Genomic DNA, 27,230 nt, shown 5'->3' on the forward strand with positions numbered 1-27,230 from the left:
TCGTGCATGAATCTTAATGGCTGCGTGCTATGGCCGTGGCATCCCGGCAACGAGCGATATCGCGCCCGCCGGCCTGTCCTGCCCTACGAGGCCAGGGAAAAAGCCTACCCACCACCACCATTCCCTAGCACCAGCAAGCAGCCGGAAGGGCTGATGTGGATCGCATGGCCGTACGTACGGTCTACCCGGAAGACCCGGTCGGAGCCGACCTGAAAAAGCCCATGACGGCTTCCCGAGTCGCTCTTGCGTAAATATGAGTCAGAAAGCTATGGGTTGGTGCAGATCGAGACAGGGCGGGAACCCGTGTCTCCCAAGCGCACGGCCATGAACCCGGCAAGCACGATATACGGTCTACCTACAAGTACATATTGCGATGACCTGATGACCTCACAGTTGGTTTGCGATCCGATTGCGGTAATGGAAATCAACACAAGGGGGTGTTCATGTAATGGCGCTTGAAGCAAACACCATTGTACGAACGCCCGTGCAGGCACGTAAATACGGAAATAGAGTGGTAAGTACATACTAGGTAGAAGAGTGAGGCTAATCTCGAGACCTGTGCCCACTCGGCGACGGATTGTTGTTGTTATGGTTGCTGTTGCTGTCACTCTTCGAGCTCCAGTCAACTCAGTCCAGTTGATTGCCCATTTGCTAATTACCTTGGCGGATGCTCAAAGTGCTGGCAGACTGGTCCAAGTCTGGTGGTCCAAGTCAAGAGGACATGTAGCGAAAACATCAAGAAAAGTTGCATATGCATTTTTGTAGTGAGTACGAACATATGTGAATGCAGAGGGAGATGTTGCCTGCCAAGTTGGAGAAGGTTCATGTTGACTTAGATTGAGATCTCGTTGCGATTTCAGTGAGATCCGGGGTCACCCCACCAGAGCTTTGCTTGCCTGTAGCTGTAGCTGTCCCTTTTGCCGGGCCGGCAGAAGTCCGGTTTAACCGACAATGATGCCACCTCGACACTTCCAACCCGCCAACCTGACAATCAGCACATCGACGACCGACCGAAGCACTCGTTGCGCACTCAGTATTCTTGTAATCGGGTCGCGAAGCTCATGTGAAGCAGCTTCCTACCAAACGGCATAATGCGCCGTCACATTGCTATCTTGCTGGCTGGTTTGCAGCTCAGCGGAGCTCGCCAGCCGGGCTTCAGCATTCACCACGACCTACTAGCATATCCACAGGTGCGTACACTCCAAAAGACGGCAACTGCATCAACCACATCACCCACCGTTTCATTGCCCCGAAGGCTAACACGAAGGACTCACCCCGACTCTCCATGTAGTTCGAAGTCATCTTTTCCGAAGCCTTCGTCTCGGAAGCAGAAGCCAAAACCCTCCTGGAACGGGCCAACGAGGCCACCCACCCCGAATATGCCGCCGAATTCAGCAACAACAAGGACATCGCGTCCAACGTCCGGGCCGCGGCGCCCTCCCCTGCCGGTGGCAGCGACGACGAGAACGAAGACGGCAGCAACAAAGTCTCCGAGACGTACGAGATCATGAACATGGCGCCGCACCGCTACCTGTGCGCCATCCCCGTGCTCGCGGCCCCGCCGGCCCCCAATAAGACGGCGACGGAGCTGGCCAAGGCCGAGGAGGCGCGCGAGCTCGCCCGCGCCTCGGCCAACGGCTGGGAGCTGATGGGCGGCCTGGACGGGTCGTGCCTCTACTACGTGTCGGGCTGGTGGAGCTACAGCTTCTGCTACGGCGAGGACGTCGTGCAGTTCCACGCCCTGCCCAGCCGCGCCGGCCCGCCCGTGCGGGACCCCCAGAGCCAGGAGTACGTCCTAGGCCGCGTCGCGGGCTCCTCCAAGGCGCCGTCGCCCAAGTCGCGCCGCGGCCGTGGCGGACAAGCCGCCCCTAATAACCCCCCGCCGGCCAAGGGCGTCAACAAGCAGACGAGCGGCCACACGCCCCCGCCCAACACGGAGCTGCAGGTCAAGGGCGACCAGCGCTACCTGGTGCAGCGCCTCGAGGACGGCACGCTCTGCGACCTGACCAACCGGCCGCGCGTGATCGAGATCCAGTACCACTGCAGCCCCGGCTCGACGCAGGACCGCATCGGCTGGATCAAGGAGGTGACTACGTGTTCCTACCTGATGCTGGTCAACACGCCGCGCCTGTGCTCCGACGTGGCCTTCCTGCCCCCGCAGGAGACGCGCGCCAACAGCATCGCCTGCCGCACCATCATCCCGGACGCGGACAAGGCGGCCTGGCACGCCCAGAAGAGCCTCGAGGCCCAAGCCGCCATGGTGGGCGGCAAGCAGCAGCAACAGCAGAAAGCCGCTCCTATGACGATCGGCGGCGTCGTGGTCGGCGCGCGCGAGATGCTGGGCCGCGGCGAGGACGGCAAGGAGGCGGCGACGCTGACGGCGCCGCGGCAGTTCCGCCAGGACCCCGACGCGTACGTCGAGATTGTGGCGCTCGGCTCCGGCGGCGGTAAGGACGGCGAGGAGGCGGCATTTGAGGTGCTGACGGACGAGGAGCTGGAGCGGCTGGCCATCGACCCCGAGGTCATTGAGCAGCTGAAGAAGAAGCTGCAGGAGGTGGCCGGCGACAAGGGCTGGAAGCTCGAGGTGGTCGAGGACCAGGACGGGCAGAACCGGCAGATTCGGGGGGTCATCGATAACGATGAGGACGAGGACGGGGGGCAGGGTCAGAGTCAGAACCAGGGTCAAGGTCAGGGTCAAGGCCAGAACCAGGGTCAGGGCCAAAACCAGGGTCAGGGCCAGGGTCAAGGCAACGGCAATGACAAGAATGATGGCGGCGACGACAAGGGAAGCGAGGAGAAGTTCTTCCGGGAGGACTTGTAGATATCAATTGTAGCCGGCATGGCGAGGCGTTCTAGGATCAATCAGTCCCTCATGGATTAGCTCATAACTCACTCTATTACGATATTCTGCTACGGTTCATTACAGCTATGGTGACTTCTCATTATCTCCGTGGTTCAGGGATTCTGTCTGTCAAGGCTGTTCTTTTGACTTTGGTGTTTGCCCCAAAGGTTACTGCACGTTTCTCCCTGCTTACTTCCTGAAAGTAACCCAATTTCAATCTTTCCCATATGTCGGGTAAGTTTCATGTAGCAAACACTGTTGGTTATTCACACGTTCCAGCCAAAAGTAAGAGATCGCGTTTACTGATCAGCTGTCAGGGGTTGGTGGTGATATTGACTGATGATTCCTTACAGATCAGATTGAAGAGAATTGATGAAGATGACGATTCAAACTACACAGCCAGAATGCGCATAACACCCTCGACCCGACCGGACGTGTATCGATGATTCACTTCATTCGAAACCGCACTCATGCAGGGATAGCCGAAAGTGATGATCAGAGTCGCTCACAGATTGTCCAAGGGCCGGTCGGGTTCGCGTATGCCTTTAGCAGTCTTGCCAGGACAGAGCGATACTCGTGTATAAAGAGAGGCGTTCTTTCTTACCATCTTGCATTTCTTTCCCGTCAACCAGACAGAGCATACAGGCCACTTACTCGCTGGTTTCCAATTCCACACACTCATTTATTCACTTTTTCATATTCGCTCTCTTATCAGACATAGCAACATACACACGCGGGCGCTCGCACATAAAACTCGTATACGCACATTCACTCTTTGACTTACGAGACTCCTCGGAATCTCTCTACACGACCCAACTTGTCTCTCTTCCCCTCGGATACTATTTCATCATGCAGTACCCTTCGCTCCCCACCGCCCTCCTGCTGTCCCTGCTGGCCGCCGGAACCCAAGCCATCCCGACGACGAACGGGCCGCAAGCGCAGCCTCCTCAAGCCCTTCTTCTACCCCGCGCCGTCTCCCCCGACCTCGAGAAGCGCGGCGGCATCGAGCCGTCGACGGCCTACCCGCAGAACTTCCTGTACCAAAAGTACAACTGCGGCGCCGGGCGCGTGCACCTGGACCCGGACGAGCTGTATGACGCCCAGCGCGCCCTTCAAGACGCGACGAGCGGCGCCACGCACCTCCCCGACGGCAAGCGGTGCTTCGTCGCCCGGTGCGGGGACGTCATCGCCTTCTTTTGCGGGAAGGAGCCCGGCGCGTTTCTGACGACCCCGCCGGGTAGCCTGGCGCAGGTGTGGGAGGGCGTCAGCCGGGAGTGCGGGTCGTACCAGGCCGGCCTCGTCGGCTCCGGCAACGGGGTGTACTATTCTGCGGGGTATATCAGCGCGAGCCAGGCGGACGAGCTGGAGAATGATATACCTGAATTGCGGCTGGCCTAGGGCGCCACGTCGCAGTCCAGGCGGTGGTGTGGTCGGATAGGCTTTCGTAAGAGAGGAGCAGGGCTAGAGGGAGAGAGTGAGGTTATCCCGGCGGTGCAGGGGAAAAGGGTGGTTCGTGAAGCTCTTCAGGACGTGGCCAATACTTGATGGGGATTGTGGGACTGGCAGCCAGGGTTCTCGCAGTTTCATGTTTCCACTTCGTTACATTCATTCAGATGAGTTTAGGGTATGAGAGTCCGTAGATATTTTGTCAATCGGATATATGAGCTATTGTTGAGCTACGAGTGTTCGTTAGATGGGGAGCTCTGACAAGACCAGTAGACCACTGTATGCTGCGCCAATCGTCCATACTTCACACATGCGCCGCACATGTATACGCATTTAATGTTATATGCAGGCGCGTGTATGTACTTCTATTATGCAGTCGGCATTGTAGGTATGAAACTGCCCAAATTTAGGGTTTGGGTCGTGAAGGTTGGTATCGACTGGTGCTTTGCGAACCAGCGCATCGGTAACCCGTTGTAAAGCGAACAGGGGTAGTTTACTCCCAACATGTAACAGCGCTCATGTCTCTGATACAACCAACAAGATGAGCATATGGTCTGAAGATTAGAAGATGCGCCTGGTAAAAAGTCCGACAAGTGCGCTCTGATCGCCAGAATCTTGCATCTCAAAGTGGATTTCCATGGGTTGGATGTCATTAATAGGACGCAGTTAGCTCACGGTGAAATGCCATTCAGGTCAAATATGATGTCGATCGTCGCTACCACTCCTACCTCCAGCTACCCAAAGAATGGGTTGGTTAAACTATTTCAGGAACCCATTATGAAGATCTGGCCACGGTACCAGAAGGCATGATATACACAACACCAGATCATCCCGAAAGCCCCAGGAAACATGGACCCAACAAGGGTACATACGAAGATGAAATGGGAGATAGAATGGAAAACGAAATGAGGCATCATGGACGGCTACGCGACAACATTACAGTCTCTTCAATCTCCTTTTTCCAGCTCCCAACGCTCGTACGATAACCCGGTGTATGAGGTTGCCATCGGACTGCTCTGTCTTCGTCGTGACCAAAATGAGTATAAAGATTACTGGCACCTCGCGTATTCAAGCACCAAGAGGAGCGTGACGGGCAACTTGTTCCTTCGTCTACATTCGTTAGCTTCATTGCCGCCCACATTCGTTTGTTTTATTCCCACGGCAAAAATTCGAACCGCCGCATACTTCCTAATTGTCCTACCTTCCGCAACCGCCTGCCTTTCCATTGCCAAACTTCACCATGCACTTCTCGATCCCTGCCATTCTCACCTTACTGCTCGCTGGATCCCAGGCCGTACCAACGAGTCCACCCCCTGCCATCCGGATCCCTCAAGGCCAATCCGACGGCTCCTACCTCGTGCACCACTGGGGCGCCCGCCAAGAACTCCACGAGCGCCTACCCGACCCAACCGACCAGGAGCTTCAAGCGTATGCCGCCGTGAGGCGTGCCGCCGCCGAGGTATCACAGAACGTTGATACCTCGGCCCAATTGTTCAAACGGGACGATTATATCGCCTGCGGCTGCGTCGACCTCGACCACCGGGACTGCGACGACGCCACACACGGCGTCGAACTCTGGGCGGACAAGGTCCACACCATCCAGCCGGACCTGTGCTTCTACAACATCGCGCGGAGCGTCGTGGCCTTCATCTGCGTGCCCAAGGCCAACGGCAACACCATCCCCTTCTCAATCAACTCGGACGACGCCAAACGATCCTGGAAACACATCACCGACAGCTGCGGTCGCTACAAGGCCGGCAGCGAGGGCTGGAAGCCGGCCCACGTCACGGGATACATGACGTCGGACCACGGGGACTACTTTGGGGATGCGTGGAAGTCGCCGAGGACGAGCTGCTAGATCGGCCGGGCTCGTGGGGTGTAGGAAGAGGAACGAAGACGCGGGACCATGGGCAGGGCGGATGGGTGCGAAGAGGGAAGGGGGGATGCCTCCTAGAAAGGGTTGGTTGTGGTGGATAACAGGTTTCACTTCAGTGTATTGGCTTATACCGTCATTTGTCCATTCTTTTCTATACTAATCACTGATATGTAAACAATCTGAAAACACTAAGCTATCTACACTTAGCTAAGTACTTATGCTAAAACCTTTCAAACTCCCCTCCTGAATATAAGCATTGACAATATCAGCGTAGTCCAGCGGCCCCGCCGGCCAGAGCCCGTGCCGCCGGAACCCCCGCCGCTCCTCGGGCGTCTTGTCCGCCAGGCGCTGGTAGCCGGTGAACCAAGTCGGCGCGCAGATGCCCAGCCCGGCGAACCAGTCGGCGCCCTTGTCCACCTCGCCCGTCCAGACGTCCTCGGCCTCCTTGGTGGCCTCGACGACGACCGTGTCACAATCCTCTCCCGCCTCCTTGGCCGCCATCGCCCTAACGTGCGCCGTCTTGACGACGTGCGCCACGAATCGGCCGCCCTGGATGTACGACGGCGTCGACTTGCCCGAGATGCCGATGTTGGACATGGTCTGGAAGAAGAGGTTGGGGAACCCGTTCGTCGCCTGTCCGAGCACGGTGCCGAAGTCGGGACTGGCCCATTTCTCGGCGAACTGTCTCCCGCCCCGGCCACGGTAGCCTTGTTGTTGGACGACAATCTTATCGTCGTCTCCGCCTCCGGCCTTGATGCCCGCGCCCCCCAGGCCCTCGACCTGGTAGCCCGTGGCGAGCACGAGGGCGTCGAGCGGATACTCGCGCGCCTCGTTATCTCCGAGGCCGCCGACCACGACGCCCCGGCGCGTGTACGCCTGCACGCCCTGCCCGTCCGTGTCGACCAGGGTCACGTTGGGCCGGTTGAAGGTCTCGAGGTAGGTCGCGTGGTAGGCCGGCCGCTTGCACCAGCCGGGGTACCACGGCGTCAGCCTGGCGGCCGTGCCGGGGTCCCGCACCGTGCGCGCGATGTGGGCGCGGATGCGGTCCGACACGGGCCGCTCGAGCTGCAGCAGGCGCTCGATGTGCTCCTCGACGCGGCCCGGCTCGAGATCCTTGGCCAGCCGGCTGCCAAACGTGGCCGCGATGGCGGGGTAGTGGGTCCGGCCGTCGTCGACCCAGTTGTCGTCGGGACGGGCGTCGGGGTCGTCCGAGTAGAACTTGTCCAGGTTCTCCATCCGTTTGTACTGCCAGCCGGGCTCCTTGGCCACGCGGGCCCACAGCTCGGGCGTGGTCTTGGACTGCACGTGCGGTCCGCAGTACACGGGAGTGCGCTGGAAGACATATAGGTGCTTGGCCCATTTGGCGAGCTCGGGCACGGCCTGGACGGCTGTGGCCCCGGTCCCGATGATGCCGATGACCTTGTCCTTTAGGTTCACCATCTGCGGATCGTCTTGCGAGCCGCCGGTGTAGTCGTAGTTCCACCGCGCCGTGTGCCAGACGGCCTTCTCCCTCATGAAGTCGCCGAAGCCCGGCAGCGTCGGGGCCGAGGGGTTGGGCACCGGGCCCGGCGTCGCGATCAGGAACTGGGCGCGGACGGTGAAGACGCCGTTGAGCTCCTCGTGCTTGGGACCCAGCTGCCGCTGGAGCGCGACGGTCCAGCAGCGCTGCTCCTCGTCCCAGCCGGCCCCGAGGAACTTGGTGCAGAACATGCCGCGGAGGCCGAAGTGGTCGGCGACCATCTCGGCGTTCTGGCGGATCTCCTCGCCCCGGGAATACCGGTGGGTGGGCACGTGGCCCGTCTCCTCGAGCAGGGGCAGGTAGCAGTACCCCTCGACGTCGCAGCAGAGCCCCGGGTAGCGGTTCCAGTACCAGGTCCCGCCGAAGCCGCCGGCCGTGTCGACGAGGACGATGTCCTGCGCGGCGAAGCCCGCTTGGACGAGCTGGGCCGAGTAGATGAGCCCCGCGTGGCCGGCGCCGATGACGAGAAACTTGATCCGGCTGCCATCCTGCAGGAGGGGCGGCTGCTGGGCCAGCTTGTCGTGGTCGGCCCAGGGGTCGGCGGCAAGAGGGGTCAGGGACGGATCGCGCAAGATGTCGGCGCGTTTGTGGAAGGTCGTGGCATTGTACCGCTTGGAATGCTCAACCTCATATTTGTGTTCGGTTGAATGAGAAACGATGGCCATGGTGGATTGTCTGTATGATGATATGATGGGGTTGAAAGAAAGAGAAAGAGAGATAGAGAGAGAGAGAGAGTTGTCTTGAGAAAACAATCTCTACTCGAGGTCGTATACTATGCCATCTTGATATGCGGTCTGCTGTGTTGCAAATGAACTCCACCTCATGAACCTCGTTCAGTCGACTCGGGGTTGAGTCCCGGGCCAGCAGGGATGCTGGCTTTCAATGCTACTATCTGACTTGCGGGAGTAATGAATCTTCAGCAAAGCAGTCCGCAGTATATTGGTGAGGCGAGCCTGGTTGACAACAAGGGTGCCTAATTGCACGACCGTATCGAAGCATAGGGTTACAAGGGCCGACTCCTCGTGCCGTCGCTTCATAGTACTGGTTTATGCGGGACGACTGGTGGGTGATGCACTGCCAGATTGATAACTTGGTAGTTTATAAGATTATGGCATGCATACCACTGCAATCATTGGCTGTCATCCCTTGTCTCCCTCGTGGCCGGGCGATTGAAATATCCCGTCTCCTAAACTCCGAGAGCCTGGGCCCCCTTGGCCGTTTCATGCGAGCCCTCCCATGGGTCGATCGCCCGGAATTCTATGGTTGCGTCCGGGCCGAGTGTTCTCCACCAAAAAGGCCTTGGTCGGGATTCTTTGGCTACGAGAACTGCGAGATGATCCACTGGTATACAGGTGACCTCGTATCTAGCTACCTACTGCAAATTAGGCCCGAGGTGGCCGCAGAATCCCAAAATGGATATCCACTAGTTTAGCCATGACGTGCTGTTATCTATGTATCAGGTCTGGCGCTCTCCACATCCAACTTAGCAGCCCGCCAGATCTTCGTCTTTTGGAATCATTCCCTTGGGGCTGCTTCCTGCATCATATAGCGAAAAGCATCTCGCAGCCATTACTCGACGGTTCTACACGAAAGGCTTGCCTCTTTGCTACTATACCGCCATCGCAACTATGAAGGAGCACACCCTGCTGAAGAAACTGACCATGGGCAAGGTAATACTTCTTCTGTATTCGTCACAAAAGCCCGGCCGGCTGCTGAGCAGCGAGCATCATACTGACACCATCCCCAGGGCCTACAAATGTCCCTGATGTGCGTCGAAGACGAACCCGTCACGTCCGTCGACAGATACTACGCCGAGCACGTGGCCACGGGCGAGGAGGGCGCCGACACCGTTTACGTCCCGCCACACTGGCACAAGGCAACTCTTCCCTCCCCCCCCCCCGCGGCGTCCCAGCGTGCGTGAATCGCGCGTCGATACGGCTGACCGTGTGAACACAGAAACACGGGGAGTACCACGTCGTCCTCGAGGGCCGGCTGGAATTCACCCTCGACGGCAAGGTCACCGTCCTCCGCGTCGGCGACCCGACGCTCTACGTCCCGCCCAAGATGGTCCACAGCATCCGGAGCTTCCCGGGCGAGCGCATGGTCGCGCAGGAACGGGCCGATCCCCCGGGGACCTATAAGCTGGAGTGAGTAGTAGTAGTGCCAAGTGCAAGTTGCCACCGCGATATATTTGCTAATCATGTGGCGGACGGCTTCCCCGGCCCCCCAACGTACTCAGATTCTTCAACGATGCGCTCTCGACGGGCGCGTTTGTCAACAACAAGGCGCACCTGGTGCGGTCCCTCTACGATGGCGATGGCTACCTACCTCTGGCGTTTGGCATCAAGCCATTGGAGGAAGTGGTATGTGACGTATTCTGCCTCTCTTGACACACATGGCCGCGCCATAGCTGACAGTATCTTGGTTTAGTTCATGTGGATGATTGCCAGTCTCGCGCGGCTCTTCGCTCCGCCCAAAGCAAAACCCCTTGCGGCACAGTCCTGAATCTAGCACCGGAGTTGGTCAGAGGGAGTCGGGGTGATCGGGATATACAATTAAATTCTGAAGTCAGGCAAGGCTAGACTGTAAATAGGTGGTGCAGCTTAGGAGAAGGGTGTAACGTGTATATTTTTTTAGCCAGTTTGGAGGAATAAGTCCCGTTTCTGAAATGCAATCTGAACAACATATTTACTGTCACTGTATATTTGGCAGCAATTTGTCCGGAAAACTTCTCTTTTTAACTGCTGAGTGATTGACTTGTCATTGAACTGAAGGTGAGAAGCAGAGTAGTTGTGTCGTCGCCGGTGGCGCCAATGAGCAACGAATTGTCAGCTAAGGTCGCAGCCCAAGTCAGCTTATAAGGCGGGTCGAGATCCGAGGGAAATCAAAGGGTCCTAGGATCTGGGGAATCGCTAGTCGACTGAAAACTTGACATACGCTAACGTCCGTCGACGACCCCACCCAGCCTACCTGCTTAACATGGGCGATACTACTCCGTACTGACAACCAAAATGGCATCCGCGGTGGGCTTCATAGAAGACCCCATAATACAGGGCAGGGGGAAGGTTAATTCCGACGTCGGGGCCAATCACAGGCGGGGCCGTTGCATACTAGGTGTCCCTGTAATGCGTACAGAGCTTCTTGCCAAGATCCAGCACCCAGCTCCTAGGGACCTTCTACCTTTTACCACCCGCCCCGAATGAGCAATAGGAGGCGTCATCCTTAATCCGTATCAAAGGCGAAGTCAGGGTACAAGGTGGACGGGTCCTTGAATGTATTCGCTCGGTCCCTTCGGGACTCGGACTTACTGGAAATGCCAGAGTATCAACGGGTGAGACAAGCTTGGATGTGCAACTCGGAGGTTCGCGATCAAGAACCTAACCCCGATAGAGAACCAGCGCGCTCTTTGCGACACGGTTAGTATCCCAGATGCCTAAGAACCCTGCCTTTCCAAGAACAGAACCTTAGGTCTGCCTTCTTCGTAGCTGGGCTTCTTCCGCGCCATCGAGATGTCCATCTCTACGGAGCCCTCCCGGAGAACGTATGCATCTTCTGCCACCGCCATGTGCTCACACCACAGGTAATTCCGGTACGCCGTCACTAGCTCTTGGATGAACATGAACCCCCAACGCGCCCCACGCCCGGTGGCAGTATTTGTCGTCCACGAGGTTGGTGACGGCGCCGCACTGGGCCACGATCATGGGCAAGGTGTGCACTCTCGGGTTCGGCTGGTCCTGGTCCACGCACGAGCACTCCTGCGCGATCAAGTCTGTAAGTGTACAACCAGTTCGATCTCAACTCGTATCCCAGGGCTCACGCCTCTGGTTAGTGGTAGTCTGCTACCCAGATACCCAATCTGTCTCTGTTGATATGCCGGCGAAGTCGGAGAAGATGATTTGTCGCGCGTATCATCTTAAAAATACTGTTTCCTGTTCTCGTCGTCGGCGGTGCGTATATACTACCCCTCTCTTCCGCCGATATCCGTTTACAGCACTAGGTCCTTGTTGCCACATCCGTAAGAGAAGACGATGGTGAAGTCCAGCGAGGCGGTACCATTGTCGGTGCTTCTATCGCGACCCTCGACGAGAATGAGGCGCGGGGCTCTCGAGGCTCCTATTCGTCTTACCAATATCCCTCTTCCCCCGTTTGAGGTAATAGATGGCCTGTATGTACCGCCCGAAACGGCGGTTGACGCCTTTCATTTCCCTGACTACTCCCAGCGTACACCCATAGACCCGATTTTATCGCGGCTGGCCACTCCAGACCCGAAAGGTCAAGCAAGGAGAACACTGATGTTGGGCAGCGACTAATTCGGTTAAAGTGTAAACAAGGTGTAGGTGGCCTTAGCCCGAACCAGGGGGGTGCCACATCTGACCATATCGGAACCAACAAGATGGCCATGCGGGGGTGTTATGGAATGCGCATTGCTCTTCACATAACGTCGGTACTGCCACGATGAGATTTTGACACCAACAGCCAACAATCCTACCAATCCAATTTCGCATTTCGCTCCCAATTGAAGCAGCCTTAGGGGATTGAGTTAGGGGATATGTGATAGACCCTGTGCTAGGGAATAACGCCGGCAGATAAGCAAAAGGTCGCTCGTTTCCCTCAACTGTTTTACCCAATTGACCGTCCTCCCTTTCCTTTGAATCATTTCCGCGTTGACATGAGCATTACATTGGTAACTTGACCCTGTACTGGATATTAGATGCTGTTTGCTGCTTCGACAGAAACCGGCCTCACACAGGCATGGCGGATCTTAGGTGATTGGAAATTTGCCGTGCCAAGGAGTTTCGGCTAAGAGATTGGCGTCCGTGTGGCACCAATCTTTCAGGAGGATCGAATTGATGTATAAATACAATAGTCTGTGTTCATATTCCTCACCATCTTGCCTCAGCATGCACTCATTTCCAACTGTCTGTTCATACACTCGTTTCTCGTTACCAGAACAGGAGTTGCTATTTCGCTGAACCCCCCAGCACACGCATTAGCCAACCCATTCTTTTCTCAATTTCTCAATTTCAAACTCATTGGTTCTCCCAAACCCTAATACTTTTCACGCAGAAACGTCCATTTGAGGCACTTTGAACATGCAATTCTTCGGCTCTGTCGCCATTCTGTCCCTGTTGGCCGCCACGTCCCAGGCCGTGCCGACCAACGAGCCACCCCTGGCCCCGCGCATCCCGCGAGGCCAACCTGACGGGTCCTACGTCATCCACAACCAGGGCACCCCCAACGAGCTGCACGAGCGTCTCCCAGACGTACCCGAGAGCTCAGACCTGGAATCTGCCTCCCGCCACACCGAGATCTCACCCCGCGCGGACGCTTTATTCAAAAGAACCGACCCTAGATACGTAGCCTGCGGTTGTGTGAATCTCAACCACGCCGACTGCGACGGTGCTACGCACAGTCTTGAGGCCCAAGTAGGCAGAGGCACACCCGTGTATACGGGTGGTTGTCTATACTCCATCAAGGGCAGTGTCGTGGCCTTTGATTGCCTGTACTATAACCCGGGAAAAGGATATTCGCTGTCCGACGAAAGAGGTTTGCGTGCCACTTGGGGGTCGATCACGAGTGACTGCGGTCGGTACAAGGCCGGCACCAAGGGGGTCAGAGGGCAATACGGCACAGGGTACATGACTTCAGATCACTCGAACTATTTCGGGGATGCATGGGGTTCTTGGAAGACGAGCTGCTAAATGCGCCCCCATGTCACTCCACAGCCTTGCAGGGCGAGGATCATCAGGATGGTGGTTTATTGCGGAAGGGAGGGATCCTGGAGGTGCTGTTTGTATTTATCGTCCATTCTCTACACTCGCTCATGTCCCCTATTCACGTACACAACAATTGCTTATTGAGACGATTTCAGTCAAAGTTGCGCTGTGTTGAAAGCTTTTTGCCCGTCCTTACGAAATCCCAGCGGGGGCGAATGCCAAAGCACAAAGAGCACCACCAACCTGGGAAGTTGAGCAAACTTGATGTGCACGTTTTCGTCAAACATTCCTGCACGTGCCTCATTCCGAAACCAAAGAATTCATGTGACCATCCCATATAACAGCTACTTCGTTACCCCGTTTGGGCGTATAAAGCAGGCCTTGGGACAGACCTCTTGCCTACGATGTCAACCTATCTGCTGCTTCATTTGATGCACAACTACAAAACAGCCTATACATTTTTTTTCTTTCATGATGCCATATCCTCAAGCCAATTATCAGAGGCTAGTATACGGGGAGTACCCCGTCGCCAAGTATCGGTCTGCCTGCCAAGCCGCCGTGAGAATGGCTCTCGTGAAGGAGGCATGGTGGAAGGACATCAACCCAATTACCTTTACTACAGTGGGATCCGGCCACCTGCTCCGCAACAAATCCGTCGTTGTTCGGGTCAAACTTCGCTCCGGCCATGCAAAGGCTAGGCTTGACGTGTTCGCCTTGGAGGACGCGCTCGAGGGGGCTGCGGAGTCGGACATCGACATGAATTGCTGTACGCACAAGTGCAAGACTGATACGTACAGCGTGTGTTTTGAAATAAGTATGGACGCCTTGATTATACTTGCACTGCATAGTAGTTTAAGATCGCGCAGATCCTTGGCTGACAAGGATGCAGGGGACTTTCAGGAAGCCACTCTCAAAAGATGCGATCGCTGGGCCGAAGCCAACTACCGAACATCTCCGCATGACCGCAAGCTACGTAACAGTGATGGGACCAAAGGGAAACATGATGCTCCAGAATCTATCCGTGACTTGATGAACGGAGAGGAACACCCTCTGGCACAGTATTTTGTCTACACAAATCCGAGTTACGAGGGGGTGCATAGTACAGGTGAATATCGGCTGGAGCCCCACGCTAGACACAACAAACTGTACGTGCCTTACAAGCCTGGCGGTAATACACGAGGTTTGATGGAGCTGGCCATGAATGCAAGCCAACTACCCTTCTTGAACCGATATTAGTTGTGTACGCTTATATTATGGTGGAGAGTATATACAAAAACGATGTTTGAATCACTGTATCAAACAGTCAAATAGCAAATATATGCGCCATGTGTGTGCACATAATGCAAACCGGCCTCTGTTTTCACGTGCAGGATACCAAGTATGCCAACCTCCATGTTTGTAGCCGTGATATAACAGCACAACTGGCTCATATCCAAGCGTGTATTTACATTTGGTCCTTCCTCCATTCCCCCTTCTCAAATCTCAGCTTCCTCTCTCTGTGATCATAACACTGCCATCATTCTGTCATCAGAACACCATGCCGTTTCTACGAGCTGAAGCACCCCCGGGAACTCCCGAAGAGGAGACCATCGAGTACCTGCTCGGTCGGAGACACACTCAAGTCAAGCACCGCCGAAAAATCAAGACCTATGGCGAAATAACCGACGAACAACGGGCCGAGACCGGCCTGGTCCAGTGGGGCAAGCGGCGCGACGTCATACCCGGCGACCCGTACGGCCTTTGGCGATCATGGGCGGGAAACCTGAGCCACCATCGAGACGACCGGATGGTATGTAAACCAAGTATACACCTGTAATTCCTATACCGGGAAGCTGACACGGCATGATTGTAGCTCGACATCCTTCCTCCTATCTTCGACAAAGTCATGAGTATCGAGGACGACGACGAGTCCCCATTGCTGTATAAGATCCGATATCTTCTATCAAGACTTTCTTCGTGTAACGACATTTGTAAACTTGCACTTGATGTTTCCACTCGGGACGATGTCTGTGTCTTGCAAGAAACCGAAGAGGAGTTAGTCGTCGAGTTCAGCCTTCTGTCCAAGACCGTTCGTCTGATGCGGTGCTGGGATATCGACCTCAACAAGAAAAACCCGTTCGACAAGACCCAGCGATGCAAGGACGCTGAGCAGGAAATCGACGAACTGTTCACCGAGGCTCCCATGGCGACCGAGGTCCAGCAACTGCTCATGGCACGCATCATCGCGGAGAACGGCGGAAGCCTTCGCAGCATCAACAACCAGCAGCACCAGGTCGACGTGGGCCACAAGGACTTCAGCAAGGATCTCCACGAGCTCCGTTCCGAGGCCCAGGAGCGCTTCTGGCTGCTTTCTACGGAAGCCGAACGAGACGCTCTCCGGCAAGCGGCACAGGACGGCGACGACCAAGTCGACCACATTGTCACGGTGCTCAAGGCCAATTGGCCACGCCACTGGACCAACGGCCGCTACGACCCCGACCTGTTCCGCCACCACCTCCGCGACAAGATCGCGGCGGAGAAGGTGTGGGAGCTGGTGGACGCCGACGTGTTCGTGGTCCTCGACGCCCAGAGCCGCGTCGTCTTCGCCAACGTGGAGGAGGCGGCCCAGCTCCTGTTCGGGGGGCCCGAGATCGTGCCGGCGCTCAACCGCGCCATCGACCTGTACTCCTTCTTCGTGCCGATCCGCGCGCCCGAGGCGCGGCGGCACGCGGTCGACCGGCACATCCGGCGCGCGCACCCGGAGCTGGACCCCGCCCGGGCCAACCTGGCGCAGCTGCAAAACGTCAAGATGGGGGTCGCGCACTACGGCTACTGGAACCCCTACCCCTCGCTCGAGGGCCGGCACGTGTTCCCGTCCGAGGACTGCTTCTTCTCCGGGACCCGCCTGACCAACTACCCGCGCAAGGTGTTCCCGGGGTTCTGCGAGGCGGTGCTCGGCAAGGCCAGCGCGGTGATCCGCCTGCTTCTCGAGAAGCTCGACCCGACCTACTACCGGCTCAGCGGGACCATGTACGATCGGCTTCCCAAGGAGGGCGGCAACCCGATCAGGACGAACGAGGAGGACTTCTTGAGCATGTTTGTTTTGGGCATCAACGCCCACACCCAGCGGCACCGCGACACGTCCGACGTCCGCGGGGGGTACGCGGGGCTTTTCACGCTGGGCCAGTATACAGGTTCGTGAGGGGGCGAGAGTATGTTGTGACCATGAATTCTGCTCTAACGTTTTCATTAGGAGGGAACCTTTGTATTCCCCAGCTGGGTATTAAGGTAAGCCACGTTCGGCGTTCAGTTTGGATGCCCTGCAATCTCTACACATATCAATGTTATTATGATGAAAGAGAAATACTGATGTAGAGAGTTGACAGGTCCCCTACGCCCCCGGCGCCTGCGCCCTCCTACGCGGCGACCGCATGGACCACCTCGTCGCCGACTACACCGGCCCGCGGTACTTCGTGACGGGCACCCACCACGAGAGCGTGCGGCAGTACGCCATGAACCAGATGCCGGACCGCAATTGGGAGCTGCGCAGAATCCCTCGTCGTGGCGGCGGCAACAGCGACGACGACAAAGATGATCTCGAATCTTCGAGTGAGGAGGACGAGGAGGAGGACGAAGACCCCCCGAGCGACGTGGACGATCCGATCCGGTTCCCCCTCGAGACCCCTTGCATCAACGACGGGGCCGACTCGGACGATTCGGACGACCCGCCCTACACCAACTGGAAGTTGCACTGGGGCCGGGCTTTAAATTCGTCGGATAGTAGTAGCTACAGCTAGAGCCCGATGCTTGCTACCTGGCAAAAGTTATTCTTAATCCCGGTTAATCGCGCTAGAATCGTCTGAGAATAAAATAAGAAGCCGAAGCTATCGCGGCTGTTTTTCGAAAGAGTAGGGATTATTTTATTAAAAGTGAAGTAAGAGTTTAGGGAAAACTTTAAAGAATAGTAGCGATCGAGTATTCGTTTTTCTATTTATGGGACGTTAGCTATTAAGTTCCAAAGCAGCTAAAGTTGCATTCATTGTCTGGAAACGCGCAATTGGTGACCTGTGTTGATGCAGTTTGATTTGGTGTCTGGATTATCTGAAGCAAAAGTTCATGGCAGCCTACAACGCTGGTTCTGGACAGCCACCGACATGCTGTACCGAGATAAACTGGTCTATGGTACGAGGACATGGGATCGTTCCAATAGAGCAACATCACTGAACTGCCAAATGTTGTGGTCACACTGACCATGATAGAGTCCATGTAAATCTCTCCTCCCCAAACGTCCCATTTGGAGGTCCTCCAGTACCTTCGCTATCCAACACCAACGGTTGACTGTCGAAGAAGTTGAGTATCGTCATCCGTCTCGTGACAGTTTGAAACGGAGAGAGCGCCTCGCACTGTGTAATGCATATTTCATCGTTTCCGCCAACTCCTTTGCCACTCGTTAACAACCTACCTAGCTCTGCGTCCGCCTCGAATGAGCGAGAGTTGCACGGAGAGATCTACGGATACAACGTGACATTTGGGCTGCTCAGACGATGAGACGGTATTTTGCTAGTGAGGCGAGGGACAACTCACCGCTTCCTGCCAAACTTGATGTAGTAGTACCTCTCAGTAGGATTTTTCAAGTCCAATTTTGGAAAGTCTTCAGTTTTCTCACCGGGGGGCGGGCGATGTTTGTAAATTCACGCAGTTAGGCAAACTCAATGTGACAGGCGGTGAGGGGGCGATATCAAGCAATCACGACTTTTCGGTGACTCATTCTTGAGACTGTTTGCGACCTGGCTAGGGTGCAGCAACACCTCAAGCCAGGTGTTTGCGGTCGCCTTTTGCTGTGCTTGTTGTTGGCTCTGGGCTGAAATAGGGGGGTCAATGTAAAATCAGAATGCGTCGAATATGGATGTTGTGTAACCAACTTAGGTTTTTTGATACAGAAGCACCAAAACGTACACGGCATGGGCTTTTGGATCTTGGGGGATCGAGCAAGATGTACGTGATTGCTTTGGGTCACAGCTCCTTGATCGGCCGGTGCCACCTTATCCGGTCAGCCTTGAATATCCCCATCCGCCCCAAAGATTTGTTATGCAAGATCTTAGCAATGCAAACACGTATCGCTGTCTATATCGACGAATGTCCGAGATACGCCCGAAGCCCCCTGCATGAACAATAACGGACCGGGTCTCGCCCAGGCTTTGATTCCGTCGGTGGTATTGGCCACGGAGCCTCGCCCGGGCAAAGCCTCTTGAAATAGTAAATGGCCGACTTGCGGAGGTTTTATAGATGAGCTAATACCACGCAATCCACCCATATCTACATGCAAGGTCGGAAAAAGACCATCTCGAACATTGTCCATTACGCTTAGGTAATCAATAGGGCCGAATTCAAGGTTGCCAAGACGCACCTGACAATGCGGGACATGTGGGTTAGCGGCACAGCACTAGAGGATCCATAGAGTTCAGCTACCTCGAGTCGACTCGACTTCCGGAATGGCGATGATCCAGCAAATCGAGTCTTGCGAGTCCCGACTCCCGACTCTTTGAGGCTCCAAGCAGGGAAGCTGGTTTTCCAATGGGAGATGAAGTCATCGCCCTTGGCAATTGGCTGGGGGCTATCAAGTGATGGCCTGCCCTATTCTGGCCTCCATCTTGCCTCTCTCAGCTGTATGCACGATGGGCAGACTTGAAACCCAGTCTTATGCAGGTCGGTGATTGGGCCCCCCTCTCGCCATCGAACCATTCACGATGGCGTTGAACCTTGAACCCCATGCCTTCCCCGCATTTCCCATGCAGGAAAAACCCGGCCCAGCCATCCATTCCTCTGCTCGTCCCCAGCCCGCCCAGGGTGATGTCAACGGCTGGTCCGGCCAAAGCAAAGGCCAGGAGACATGCATGCCGTGCCAAGTGGAGAGGGACGAGCAGCAGGCGAGGGCGAGAGAGGGCGAGAGTCAGAAATGCTCGGGTTTCCCTCCATGTTATTTTACACCCAGACACCCTTTTCTCGCTGAAATTCTCGCATGCGAAAAAAAAGGAAAAGACCGTGCCACTGAAACCCAAACTTCCGCACACCACACACAACCAACCGCCTTTTTGCCTTGTGAGAGATCTGACCCCCCTCCGATCCGGCGATTCTTCACTCTCCCAGAATGCAGTGTGACAACACGGACGACCCGGCCATACCCGTCCGCGTGCGGCCCGCTAAATCGCTGTCTCCCACTGCAAGGGTCAAGTGTGAGGAGAGGCTGGCTGGGCCCGGGCTCAGCCGGATTCAAGCCTCGCCCAAATGCTCCAAACGGACCGTCTGTGATCATTGCCGACGAAGGCGTACGTTCTTCTTCATTGCATCAACGCAGCCCTGCCGAGAGCTCTTTTGTCTCTTTTCTCACTCCTCTTTGCACACTCATTATCCTTCGCCATGATGCGTTCAGTACGAGCGAAAGGGCGACTGATGCCTACCTCATTACCTCTTCAGATCTGAGTGGCGAATCAACACCGAGCTAACAATCACGGCTAGGGATACGATGCGACGGTGGTTCACCTTGTAAACATTGCGAGGATGCCTCGCTCAACTGCAAGAGAGAGCATGTACCTCGCAAAAGGGGACCCAAGCGAGGACATGGCCGGGTCATCAACGAGCTTCGCGCCCTGGATGGAAAAGGATCGGCCGAGTCCGAGGGCGCCAGTGGTACAGAGTGAGATCCAATCCCACCCAACACACATCTCTCATTGATCTGTCAAGATCCAATGCTCATCCAACCCAAGCATCGACACGGACTTCTGCATGAACTCGGCCGACACCTCGGTCGTCCCGTCTGCCGCCCCGTCACCCACTCACCAGCCCTTCATCCCGTGGACTGCCGTCACCTCCGACCCCCGCCTGGTGTCGGAGCCGCGGGGCAGCTTCTCGACAGACACCTTCCGCCCGAATTGCCCCAACTACCTGCATCTGATCCCGAGATGCGTTGATCTTTACTACGAGCACATCTACCCCATCATGCCCCTCGTGCACATCCCCACCATCCGCGCCACCATCGCCCGCCCCATGACCGCCTCGGAAAAGAACCTCATCTACGCGCTGAGCGCCCTAACCTCGTTCCACATGGCGGGCAAGTCCCTCTCCCTGGCCGAGTCGTCTTCCACCAGCGGCGGCGGCCACCAGCCCAGCTGGGACCGCGTCGGGCGCTTCTTCCTGGACGAGTGCATCGCGGCGCGGCAGTCGTACGACTTCCCCGAGGACGACTCGCTGGCGGCCGTCATCTCGTCCTTCTGGCTCAGCACCAGCTTCTTCGAGATCAACCAGAGCCGCAAGTCGTGGTACTACCTGCGCGAGGCCCTGACCGCGGCCCTCGACCTGCGCCTGCACGACGACCGCGCCTACGCCGGGTTGTCGCCGGCCGAGCGGCTGTGCCGGCAGCGCGTCTTCTGGCAACTGTTCGTGACGGAGCGCAGCTTCGCCATCTTGCGCAACAAGCCGCTCACGCTGCGCAAGACGCCGAGTTTGCCGACGACGCGGCACGATTACGAGGAGCCCGAGATCCACGCCGGGTTCCTCAAGCTGGTCAGCAGCTACGTGCCCCTGGACGAGAGCTTCGTCAATGCGTGGAACGATGGCAGCGACCCGAGCGTTTCGGCCACGACGTACCTGAACCTGCAGCAGATCTTGGCCCAGCCCCTCGACTTTCTCAGACCGAGGAGGAAGAGCTCGCCGGACGCCGTCCCTATCCCGAACCCTTCCACCACTTCGACAGCAAGGATTTCGACAGCAGCAGCAGCAGCATCATCATCCCCCACCCAAGTCGAAATGAGCAGCGACGACGCAGAAGAGGAAGAAGTCGAAGAAGTCGAGCCCAACCCGACCGACATCCAGAAAGCCGACCTGCTGATGACGCAGCAATGGCTGCGCCTCATCGTGTGGCAGAGCTCGTTCCGGCAGGGCCTGCTCTCGACGGCGGCGCCGCACGCGAGCTTCGGCTTCGGCTTCCCCCTGGCCATCGCCCGCGACACGGCCGCGGTGCTGCAGTCGCTGCCGAGCCGGGCCGTCGAGGTGCACGGCATGGGCATCTTTGAGAAGATCTTCGAGATCGGCGTCTGGTGCGTCAACGTCCTGCATGCCTACGACGCCAATGCGGCCAGCGGGGCGATGCGGCCCTTTGGCGGGGCCATGGACGCGCCCGTCTCCCTTGGAGGAGGAGGTTTGGGAGGCGACGGTGGTGGGATGGACTTTTTGGCCGGCGACATGTCCTTGCTGAGCGGATCGAGTGGGAGGGGCGGGGTGGTCTTGGATCCCCTCGAGTTCTTCGTCAAGACGCTCAGCGCCAGCCCCAACAGCAAGACCATGTACGCCGACAAGCTGCTCCTGTTCGCCGGGGAGACGGCCGGGGGTATGCGCACCAGTCTCAGTCCTTCCATCTCGGTGGCGAGTTCGGTACCGGAGGCGGTTCGCATGCGGCAGTATAGCTGGTGTAGCAGCAGTACTGGGGGCGACGGCGGTGTGCAGTGGGATACTGCCAGCGAGGAGGAGCGCCGCAATCGGGCGGCGTTCGAGGCGGCGGCTTCGCGCAACAACAGCGTGTGGGACTATCCCAGTGCCGTCCAGACGACGATGGGCGACGCGAGCATGCCGGGCTCGGTGATGGCCCTGCCAAGACAAGGGTTGACCATCGATCTCGTCGCGGCGGCGTCGCTGGATTCGGGAGGCTACGGCGGCCTGTCTGAAGATCCCCTGTCCGCGGGACTGTCGGTCGCGTTCTCAGATACGAGTGAGGGGGGAAACTACGGATTCGGGTCCATAGCGGAGGGCTCCAACGCCTTCATAAACGACAGGCCGTATATGGAAACAGAGCAAGGCGGCCGAGGGCGGCCGAATGCTCGTCACAACAACATGCAAGGGGAGGCTGCCAGCGGTCGGCCGATGGGGGTTTGGTGACAGGACCTGCCTGTTTTGTCGAAGATTATCAACTAATTTGGGCCGATGAGAGCGAGGAAGTGTATTTTTATGAGTTTTACGATTGGAAAGAAAACATTAAAATGGGCTTTTTCCATTGCTGCGTGTCCCCCATAGGATTGTGTCGTTTTTCGCTTTCCTTGATGCCAGACACCCAATACCCCTGTCCTGGGATCCTGTCAGATCTTGGCATTTCTTTTGACTCAATTTGGTATGGCGCTGCATTCGCGTACTTTCCCCGGATTGGTGGTCTTGGGTTACACACGTACACGACTTCTCGGCTGTCATCTACGCAGCCGTTTGGAGCTTCCAAGGTCGCCTTTTTTCCCACCACACTGTCAACGTAGGAGCTGCACTTGAATTTGTGGGGATTAGTACCTGATTGACCAATGGAATCATTTGCCGAAAACCTTGCTATGGTGGTGGTCAGAGGGAATGTGGTCGGAGCGAAGAACCAAGCACCCGACTTTCCAAGTAAGACCCAAATCGAAATGCTGGAGAATATGGTATACGGCTTCGGGCTCTTCAACTTGATCGACTACGACATGCGTATCTTTCCCTGTCAGGCTCTACGCTATATGTCCTCGAAGAAGCGATGGTGAAGCTCCTAGCATTCGCCGCCATGGCGGCCTCACGGGCTGGGACCGGAGACAACGCCCAACAACAACAGTCCGACAGCCCCGACTCGAAGTCGGGCCTCCCAATGAAAGAACGGTATGACCAGTCCCCAGACCTGCGGCACGAGAGTTACGACTACACTCCCAGTGATAGTGATAGCAGGAAGGGCGATCGAAGCACCCTCGAATGCGGAAGCGATGATGACAGTGCCACCGATCGGACGCGCCCACAGAACTACCTGCCGCAAGAAGGGCCCCGACCCGCCGACCAACAGCCTCCGCACCGAAAGCCGTGGCTCCCTTACGCTGCACGGGCGCGGCGCGCCGCCGAGCTACGAGGATTCGGTGGCAGCATACCGACGCAGTAACAACGACAACAATAACTACGCTCCGTCTTCCAGGGCGGAGAAACAGGAACCGGCTGCGGCGTTTTCAATCCCGTCTTTCAGATTGCCGGGTGACTGTTCGCCGCTGTCACCAAAGTCTGCGGCCCCGGAGTCTCCTGTATCTTCGTCCGTGTCGCCTGTCTCCCCAGTATCGCCTATGATGCTGGTCGCGGCGCAACCGCCGCCCTTGATCTCGACGGCGCAGGAACATCATCAGCAACATCAATCTCAACAGGCGTACTCGTCCGGTCGACCGATCTTGGCACCGAGTCTAGCCGCCCTAAGTGTCCCCCTTGCCCGGACCACGACCTCGTCTTCGTTGTCCAGCAGCCTGCAGCAATACAGCAGCAACCTCTGCAGTACTACAGCGATGGACAAGGAGTGCGCCAAAGCTCGAAAGATACTGCAATCTTTCTTGGGTATGTGTGACGGCACTCACTGGCGCCCTTCTTACCCTTTTCTCCCCCTTTTCTCTTATCTCTATAACAGCTTCACATGCTAACCAGTCGTGTCCTTCATTAGGAGGAGTCCAAGATACCAAACCCGCAACCAACCGCAGCAGCAGCAAGAGCACCCCCGTGCAGATCCCCGACACCGTCCTGCAGCAAGCCCACGGCCTCGTCATCTACACCGTCATCCGCGCCGGCTTCAACCTGAGCGGGTCTATGGGGTCGGGCGTCGTCCTCGCGCGGCTGCCTTCTCCGGATAATTCGGTCGGAGGTGACACCAGCAGCATTAGCACCAGCAGCAGCGGCTTCCGGCGCTGGAGCGGACCCTCGGCCTTCAGCGTCTACGGCGCCGGCGCGTCCCTGATCGGCGGCTTCGACGTGTCGGAGTCGGTCTGCGTCCTCAACAGCGCCGAGGCCGTGAGCGCCTTCTACCACGGCACCACGAGCCGAGGCGGGGCTGAGCTGGGCAGTTACCAACGCAACGTCGTACGGTTTGGGGGTAAGAGTGGCGGCGGCGGAGGCGGCGGCGCGCTCGCCGTGGCACCGGGTCCCACTGTCCACAGCGGCTCTCCGACGAAAGGAGAGGCGACGCCGCCGATGTGGATCTACAACAAAACGAGGGGTCTCTACATCGGCGGCTCGGTGGACGGTACCGTCTTCAACGAGAAGCGGGACGTCAACGAGTCCTTTTACGACGAGCCTGGGATCACGCCTGACTGCATCCTGACGGGCAGGGTGCGGCCCGAGTTCCAGGGGGCGGCGGGGGCGGTGCTAGGCGGGATCGTCGCGTTGGGCTTCGGGAAGTGGGGGGAGGGTTGATGGAGATCCGGTTGTACGTCGTATTGCATGTCATACCCGATCGTATGGGAGCCTCGCGTCCAGTGTACCTACTACAAAGAATCTACCATTAGAATCGTCTGGCTTCGTTAGGCTGTGAAATATGCGACGGCTTTAGTCTTTACGACGTGGTCCCCCGGAGGCGCATTGGAGCCAACGCAGAGGGTGCCTAATGCTGTAATTGGTTGTATCTTGGTTATTTCTGTCGGGCTAGTGGGCGCGTGCATGCCAGATCATCTATTTAAGCAGCTGCCAAAGCCAATTGGCTAGCCGACTCTCGTATAAAAAATCACTGCAGATTGTGGCTGAAACGCCGTTGAGCTGTGATACGTTCCCAAGTCCTGGCCCTTGACAAATGCTGTGTGATTTGACGCCAAGAGTCCGGAAAGCCGTTGCAGCTGCAGGGGTCGGGTGAGGGGTCGAGATTGTCGCGGCAGTCCGCGACCCGATGCGCTCATAGTTTCGCACAATGACTCGTATTTGACAATACGGGAAGTGGAGGATGGATATTTACCATCACGCCAGCAATTACACTCCAAATTTTGGAAACCTTGAAAACCCTTAAGTGCCGAGTCGGATTTCCAAGCTCGTCTATTGAGTATTACTGTCTGGCGATGCTGAACTTGTCGTCTGTTATCGCCTTAGTGGCAGTGGCGCTGCTAGCTTCTGTCGTGCGTGTATGTGTCTCACCTCTAATTGACTACAGAACCTACTGAAGTAAATGACCGACTGACTGCTCCACCCGCGCGGACTCCAGGCCGTACGATGCCCCCTCTCCAAGATCCCGGGCCCGTGGTACTCGCGGTTCACGAGACTGGTCCTGAAATACCACATCCTCACGGGCCGGGAGATGTACTACATCCACGCCCTGCACCGGCGCTACGGCCCCGTCGTGCGCATCGCGCCCCGGGACGCCGCCGTCTGCGACCTCGCGGCCTTTTCCCAGATCCACCGCGCCGGCAGCCCCTTCCGTAAGGGGCCCTGGTACGACTCGTCCAGCCCCGGCATCTTCGCCGAGCGCGACCCCCGGCGGCACGGCGAGCGGCGGCGCCTCTTCGCGCGGGCCTTCAGCAAGACGGCGCTGCGGGCCAACTGGGAGGTCGTGGTGCGGCGGACGGTGGAGAACGCGGTGCGTCGGATCAAGGCCGAGGCGTTGCAGAAGCCGCAGCAACAACAGCAGCATGAACCCACCGAGCAAGAATCCGACAGCGGCGGCAAGGCCGACATCTTGAAGTGGTGGACGCTCATGGCGACCGACGTCATCGCCCACCTCTCCTTTGGCGAGTCGTTTGACATGGTCGGCCTCGGCCGCACGACGCCCTACGTCAACGCCATCCAGAACACGCTGCTCTCGGCCGGCCTGCGCTGGGAGCTGCCGTGGCTGCACGCCGTGGCGCGGCGGCTGCCGATCCAGGCGGTGCAGGAGGTGGTCAACTGCGAGAGCATCATTGCCCAGAACTCGGACCGGGCAGTGCGTAACCTGCGGGAGTCGGGCGGGGTGCAGAACCTGTTCAGTCAGATGGTGGCCAAGTCCGAGGGCGACGAGGCACAGGAGAAGGAGAAGGACAGGGAGGCGCAGACGCTCCACTTGTCGGATCAGAGCGTCCGGCTTGAGGCTACCAATCTCATCGTGGCCGGCTCCGACACTACGGCGTCGACGATGACGTATCTGGTCTGGGCGGTCCTGAAGAAGCCGCAGCTCCAGCGCCGACTGGAAGAGGAAGTGGCCGGACTATCGGCCGACTTCCAGGAAGCGGATCTCGAGCCCCTGCCTTTGTTGAACAGCGTGATAGACGAGGCGTTGCGACTGTACGGTGCCGCCCCCGGGACGTTGCCACGGTACGTGCCCGAAGGAGGCGCCACGATGGCCGGCCACTTCCTTCCGGCTGGGACGGTGGTCTCGACCCAGGCGTACACGTTGCACCGCGATAACACCGTGTTTGAGCAGCCAGAAACGTAAGTAAAACGCATCGGCCAAAGTATCGTAGGTATCTAACGAGTACTGTCTTTAGCTTTGACGAGGACCGCTTCAGCCGTCCCCAGTCGACAGAGCAGAAGCTCGCCTTCACCCCTTTCGGCATGGGATCCAGGGTCTGCCTCGGTATTCACCTGGCCCGGATGGAGCTGCGGCTGGCGACGGCCGTGTTCTTCCGCGAGTGCCGCGGGGCCAGGCTCAGCGCCGACACCACCGACGCGGTGATGGAGATGGAGCACCATTTTCTCGTCGCGCCGAAGGGTCACTTTTGTAACATCACTCTGGCTCCGGCCTCCTTACGCCCTTGAGACGCATATAGGCACGGATAACGGAACTAATCATTTTTGTCGAGATTGAGGGATCACCATGTTTGCGAAGCCCCTTTTGGTCGATGAGTCTAGATACATTGAACACCATACTGAGCTATAGACTGTGAAGTATTTTGCTGTACCTGACGTAATGCCGTTATCTACCGAGCAACTCTCGGCTTGCCTGAATATCGCTACATTTGGATCAGTGAATCAGACCTACGAGGAATCAAATTCTTGAAAACCCAAACGAGAGTCTATTTCTACTAAGCAATAATATGGGAAACATAAATAGACTGAACCTCACTGGGTTGTGCTGATGGGAGCAGAATA

At 57.2% G+C, this 27,230-nt stretch overlaps 12 protein-coding genes across 12 annotated transcripts; 11 read left to right on the forward strand and 1 right to left on the reverse strand.

Moving 5' to 3' along the window:
• Nucleotides 1-1,091: 1,091 nt before the first annotated feature.
• PG985_008059 (misfolded glycoproteins degradation protein) lies at nucleotides 1,092-2,821 on the forward strand (the record flags this gene model as incomplete). The annotated part of the gene is made up of 2 exons (XM_066827827.1): nucleotides 1,092-1,190; nucleotides 1,292-2,821. 2 exons carry the CDS (start codon nucleotides 1,092-1,094, stop codon nucleotides 2,819-2,821), a joined length of 1,629 nt encoding a protein of 542 aa, XP_066682739.1.
• Nucleotides 2,822-3,691: 870 nt separating this feature from the next.
• PG985_008060 (uncharacterized protein) lies at nucleotides 3,692-4,240 on the forward strand (the record flags this gene model as incomplete). The annotated part of the gene is made up of 1 exon (XM_066827828.1): nucleotides 3,692-4,240. The coding sequence occupies one exon, from the start codon at nucleotides 3,692-3,694 to the stop codon at nucleotides 4,238-4,240; it is 549 nt and encodes a 182-aa protein (XP_066682740.1).
• A 1,288-nt stretch (nucleotides 4,241-5,528) lies between these two features.
• On the forward strand, nucleotides 5,529-6,146 carry PG985_008061 (uncharacterized protein; the record flags this gene model as incomplete). Its single annotated transcript, XM_066827829.1, has 1 exon — nucleotides 5,529-6,146. The coding sequence occupies one exon, from the start codon at nucleotides 5,529-5,531 to the stop codon at nucleotides 6,144-6,146; it is 618 nt and encodes a 205-aa protein (XP_066682741.1).
• A 225-nt stretch (nucleotides 6,147-6,371) lies between these two features.
• On the reverse strand, nucleotides 6,372-8,348 carry PG985_008062 (FAD-binding monooxygenase; the record flags this gene model as incomplete). The annotated part of the gene is made up of 1 exon (XM_066827830.1): nucleotides 6,372-8,348. The coding sequence occupies one exon, from the start codon at nucleotides 8,346-8,348 to the stop codon at nucleotides 6,372-6,374; it is 1,977 nt and encodes a 658-aa protein (XP_066682742.1).
• A 963-nt stretch (nucleotides 8,349-9,311) lies between these two features.
• PG985_008063 (uncharacterized protein) lies at nucleotides 9,312-10,188 on the forward strand (the record flags this gene model as incomplete). Its single annotated transcript, XM_066827831.1, has 5 exons — nucleotides 9,312-9,353; nucleotides 9,431-9,538; nucleotides 9,640-9,830; nucleotides 9,923-10,046; nucleotides 10,114-10,188. The coding sequence occupies 5 exons, from the start codon at nucleotides 9,312-9,314 to the stop codon at nucleotides 10,186-10,188; spliced, it is 540 nt and encodes a 179-aa protein (XP_066682743.1).
• Nucleotides 10,189-11,382: 1,194 nt separating this feature from the next.
• On the forward strand, nucleotides 11,383-11,833 carry PG985_008064 (uncharacterized protein; the record flags this gene model as incomplete). Its single annotated transcript, XM_066827832.1, has 2 exons — nucleotides 11,383-11,454; nucleotides 11,681-11,833. The coding sequence occupies 2 exons, from the start codon at nucleotides 11,383-11,385 to the stop codon at nucleotides 11,831-11,833; spliced, it is 225 nt and encodes a 74-aa protein (XP_066682744.1).
• Nucleotides 11,834-12,776: 943 nt separating this feature from the next.
• Nucleotides 12,777-13,385, forward strand: PG985_008065 (uncharacterized protein; the record flags this gene model as incomplete). Its single annotated transcript, XM_066827833.1, has 1 exon — nucleotides 12,777-13,385. The coding sequence occupies one exon, from the start codon at nucleotides 12,777-12,779 to the stop codon at nucleotides 13,383-13,385; it is 609 nt and encodes a 202-aa protein (XP_066682745.1).
• Nucleotides 13,386-13,874: 489 nt separating this feature from the next.
• On the forward strand, nucleotides 13,875-14,636 carry PG985_008066 (uncharacterized protein; the record flags this gene model as incomplete). The annotated part of the gene is made up of 2 exons (XM_066827834.1): nucleotides 13,875-14,191; nucleotides 14,252-14,636. 2 exons carry the CDS (start codon nucleotides 13,875-13,877, stop codon nucleotides 14,634-14,636), a joined length of 702 nt encoding a protein of 233 aa, XP_066682746.1.
• Nucleotides 14,637-14,937: 301 nt separating this feature from the next.
• On the forward strand, nucleotides 14,938-17,176 carry PG985_008067 (uncharacterized protein; the record flags this gene model as incomplete). The annotated part of the gene is made up of 4 exons (XM_066827835.1): nucleotides 14,938-15,189; nucleotides 15,253-16,573; nucleotides 16,633-16,667; nucleotides 16,766-17,176. 4 exons carry the CDS (start codon nucleotides 14,938-14,940, stop codon nucleotides 17,174-17,176), a joined length of 2,019 nt encoding a protein of 672 aa, XP_066682747.1.
• A 2,351-nt stretch (nucleotides 17,177-19,527) lies between these two features.
• On the forward strand, nucleotides 19,528-22,307 carry PG985_008068 (C6 zinc finger domain containing protein; the record flags this gene model as incomplete). Its single annotated transcript, XM_066827836.1, has 3 exons — nucleotides 19,528-19,705; nucleotides 19,896-20,073; nucleotides 20,144-22,307. The coding sequence occupies 3 exons, from the start codon at nucleotides 19,528-19,530 to the stop codon at nucleotides 22,305-22,307; spliced, it is 2,520 nt and encodes an 839-aa protein (XP_066682748.1).
• A 613-nt stretch (nucleotides 22,308-22,920) lies between these two features.
• PG985_008069 (uncharacterized protein) lies at nucleotides 22,921-24,596 on the forward strand (the record flags this gene model as incomplete). Its single annotated transcript, XM_066827837.1, has 3 exons — nucleotides 22,921-23,095; nucleotides 23,151-23,747; nucleotides 23,851-24,596. The coding sequence occupies 3 exons, from the start codon at nucleotides 22,921-22,923 to the stop codon at nucleotides 24,594-24,596; spliced, it is 1,518 nt and encodes a 505-aa protein (XP_066682749.1).
• A 632-nt stretch (nucleotides 24,597-25,228) lies between these two features.
• On the forward strand, nucleotides 25,229-26,897 carry PG985_008070 (uncharacterized protein; the record flags this gene model as incomplete). The annotated part of the gene is made up of 3 exons (XM_066827838.1): nucleotides 25,229-25,291; nucleotides 25,372-26,570; nucleotides 26,627-26,897. 3 exons carry the CDS (start codon nucleotides 25,229-25,231, stop codon nucleotides 26,895-26,897), a joined length of 1,533 nt encoding a protein of 510 aa, XP_066682750.1.
• Nucleotides 26,898-27,230: the final 333 nt, after the last annotated feature.

The sequence above is a fragment of the Apiospora marii genome, assembly GCF_038362585.1.
Source record: "Apiospora marii strain CBS 49790 chromosome Unknown utg000005l_segment0_segment0, whole genome shotgun sequence".
Classification (NCBI taxonomy): domain Eukaryota; kingdom Fungi; phylum Ascomycota; class Sordariomycetes; order Amphisphaeriales; family Apiosporaceae; genus Apiospora; species Apiospora marii.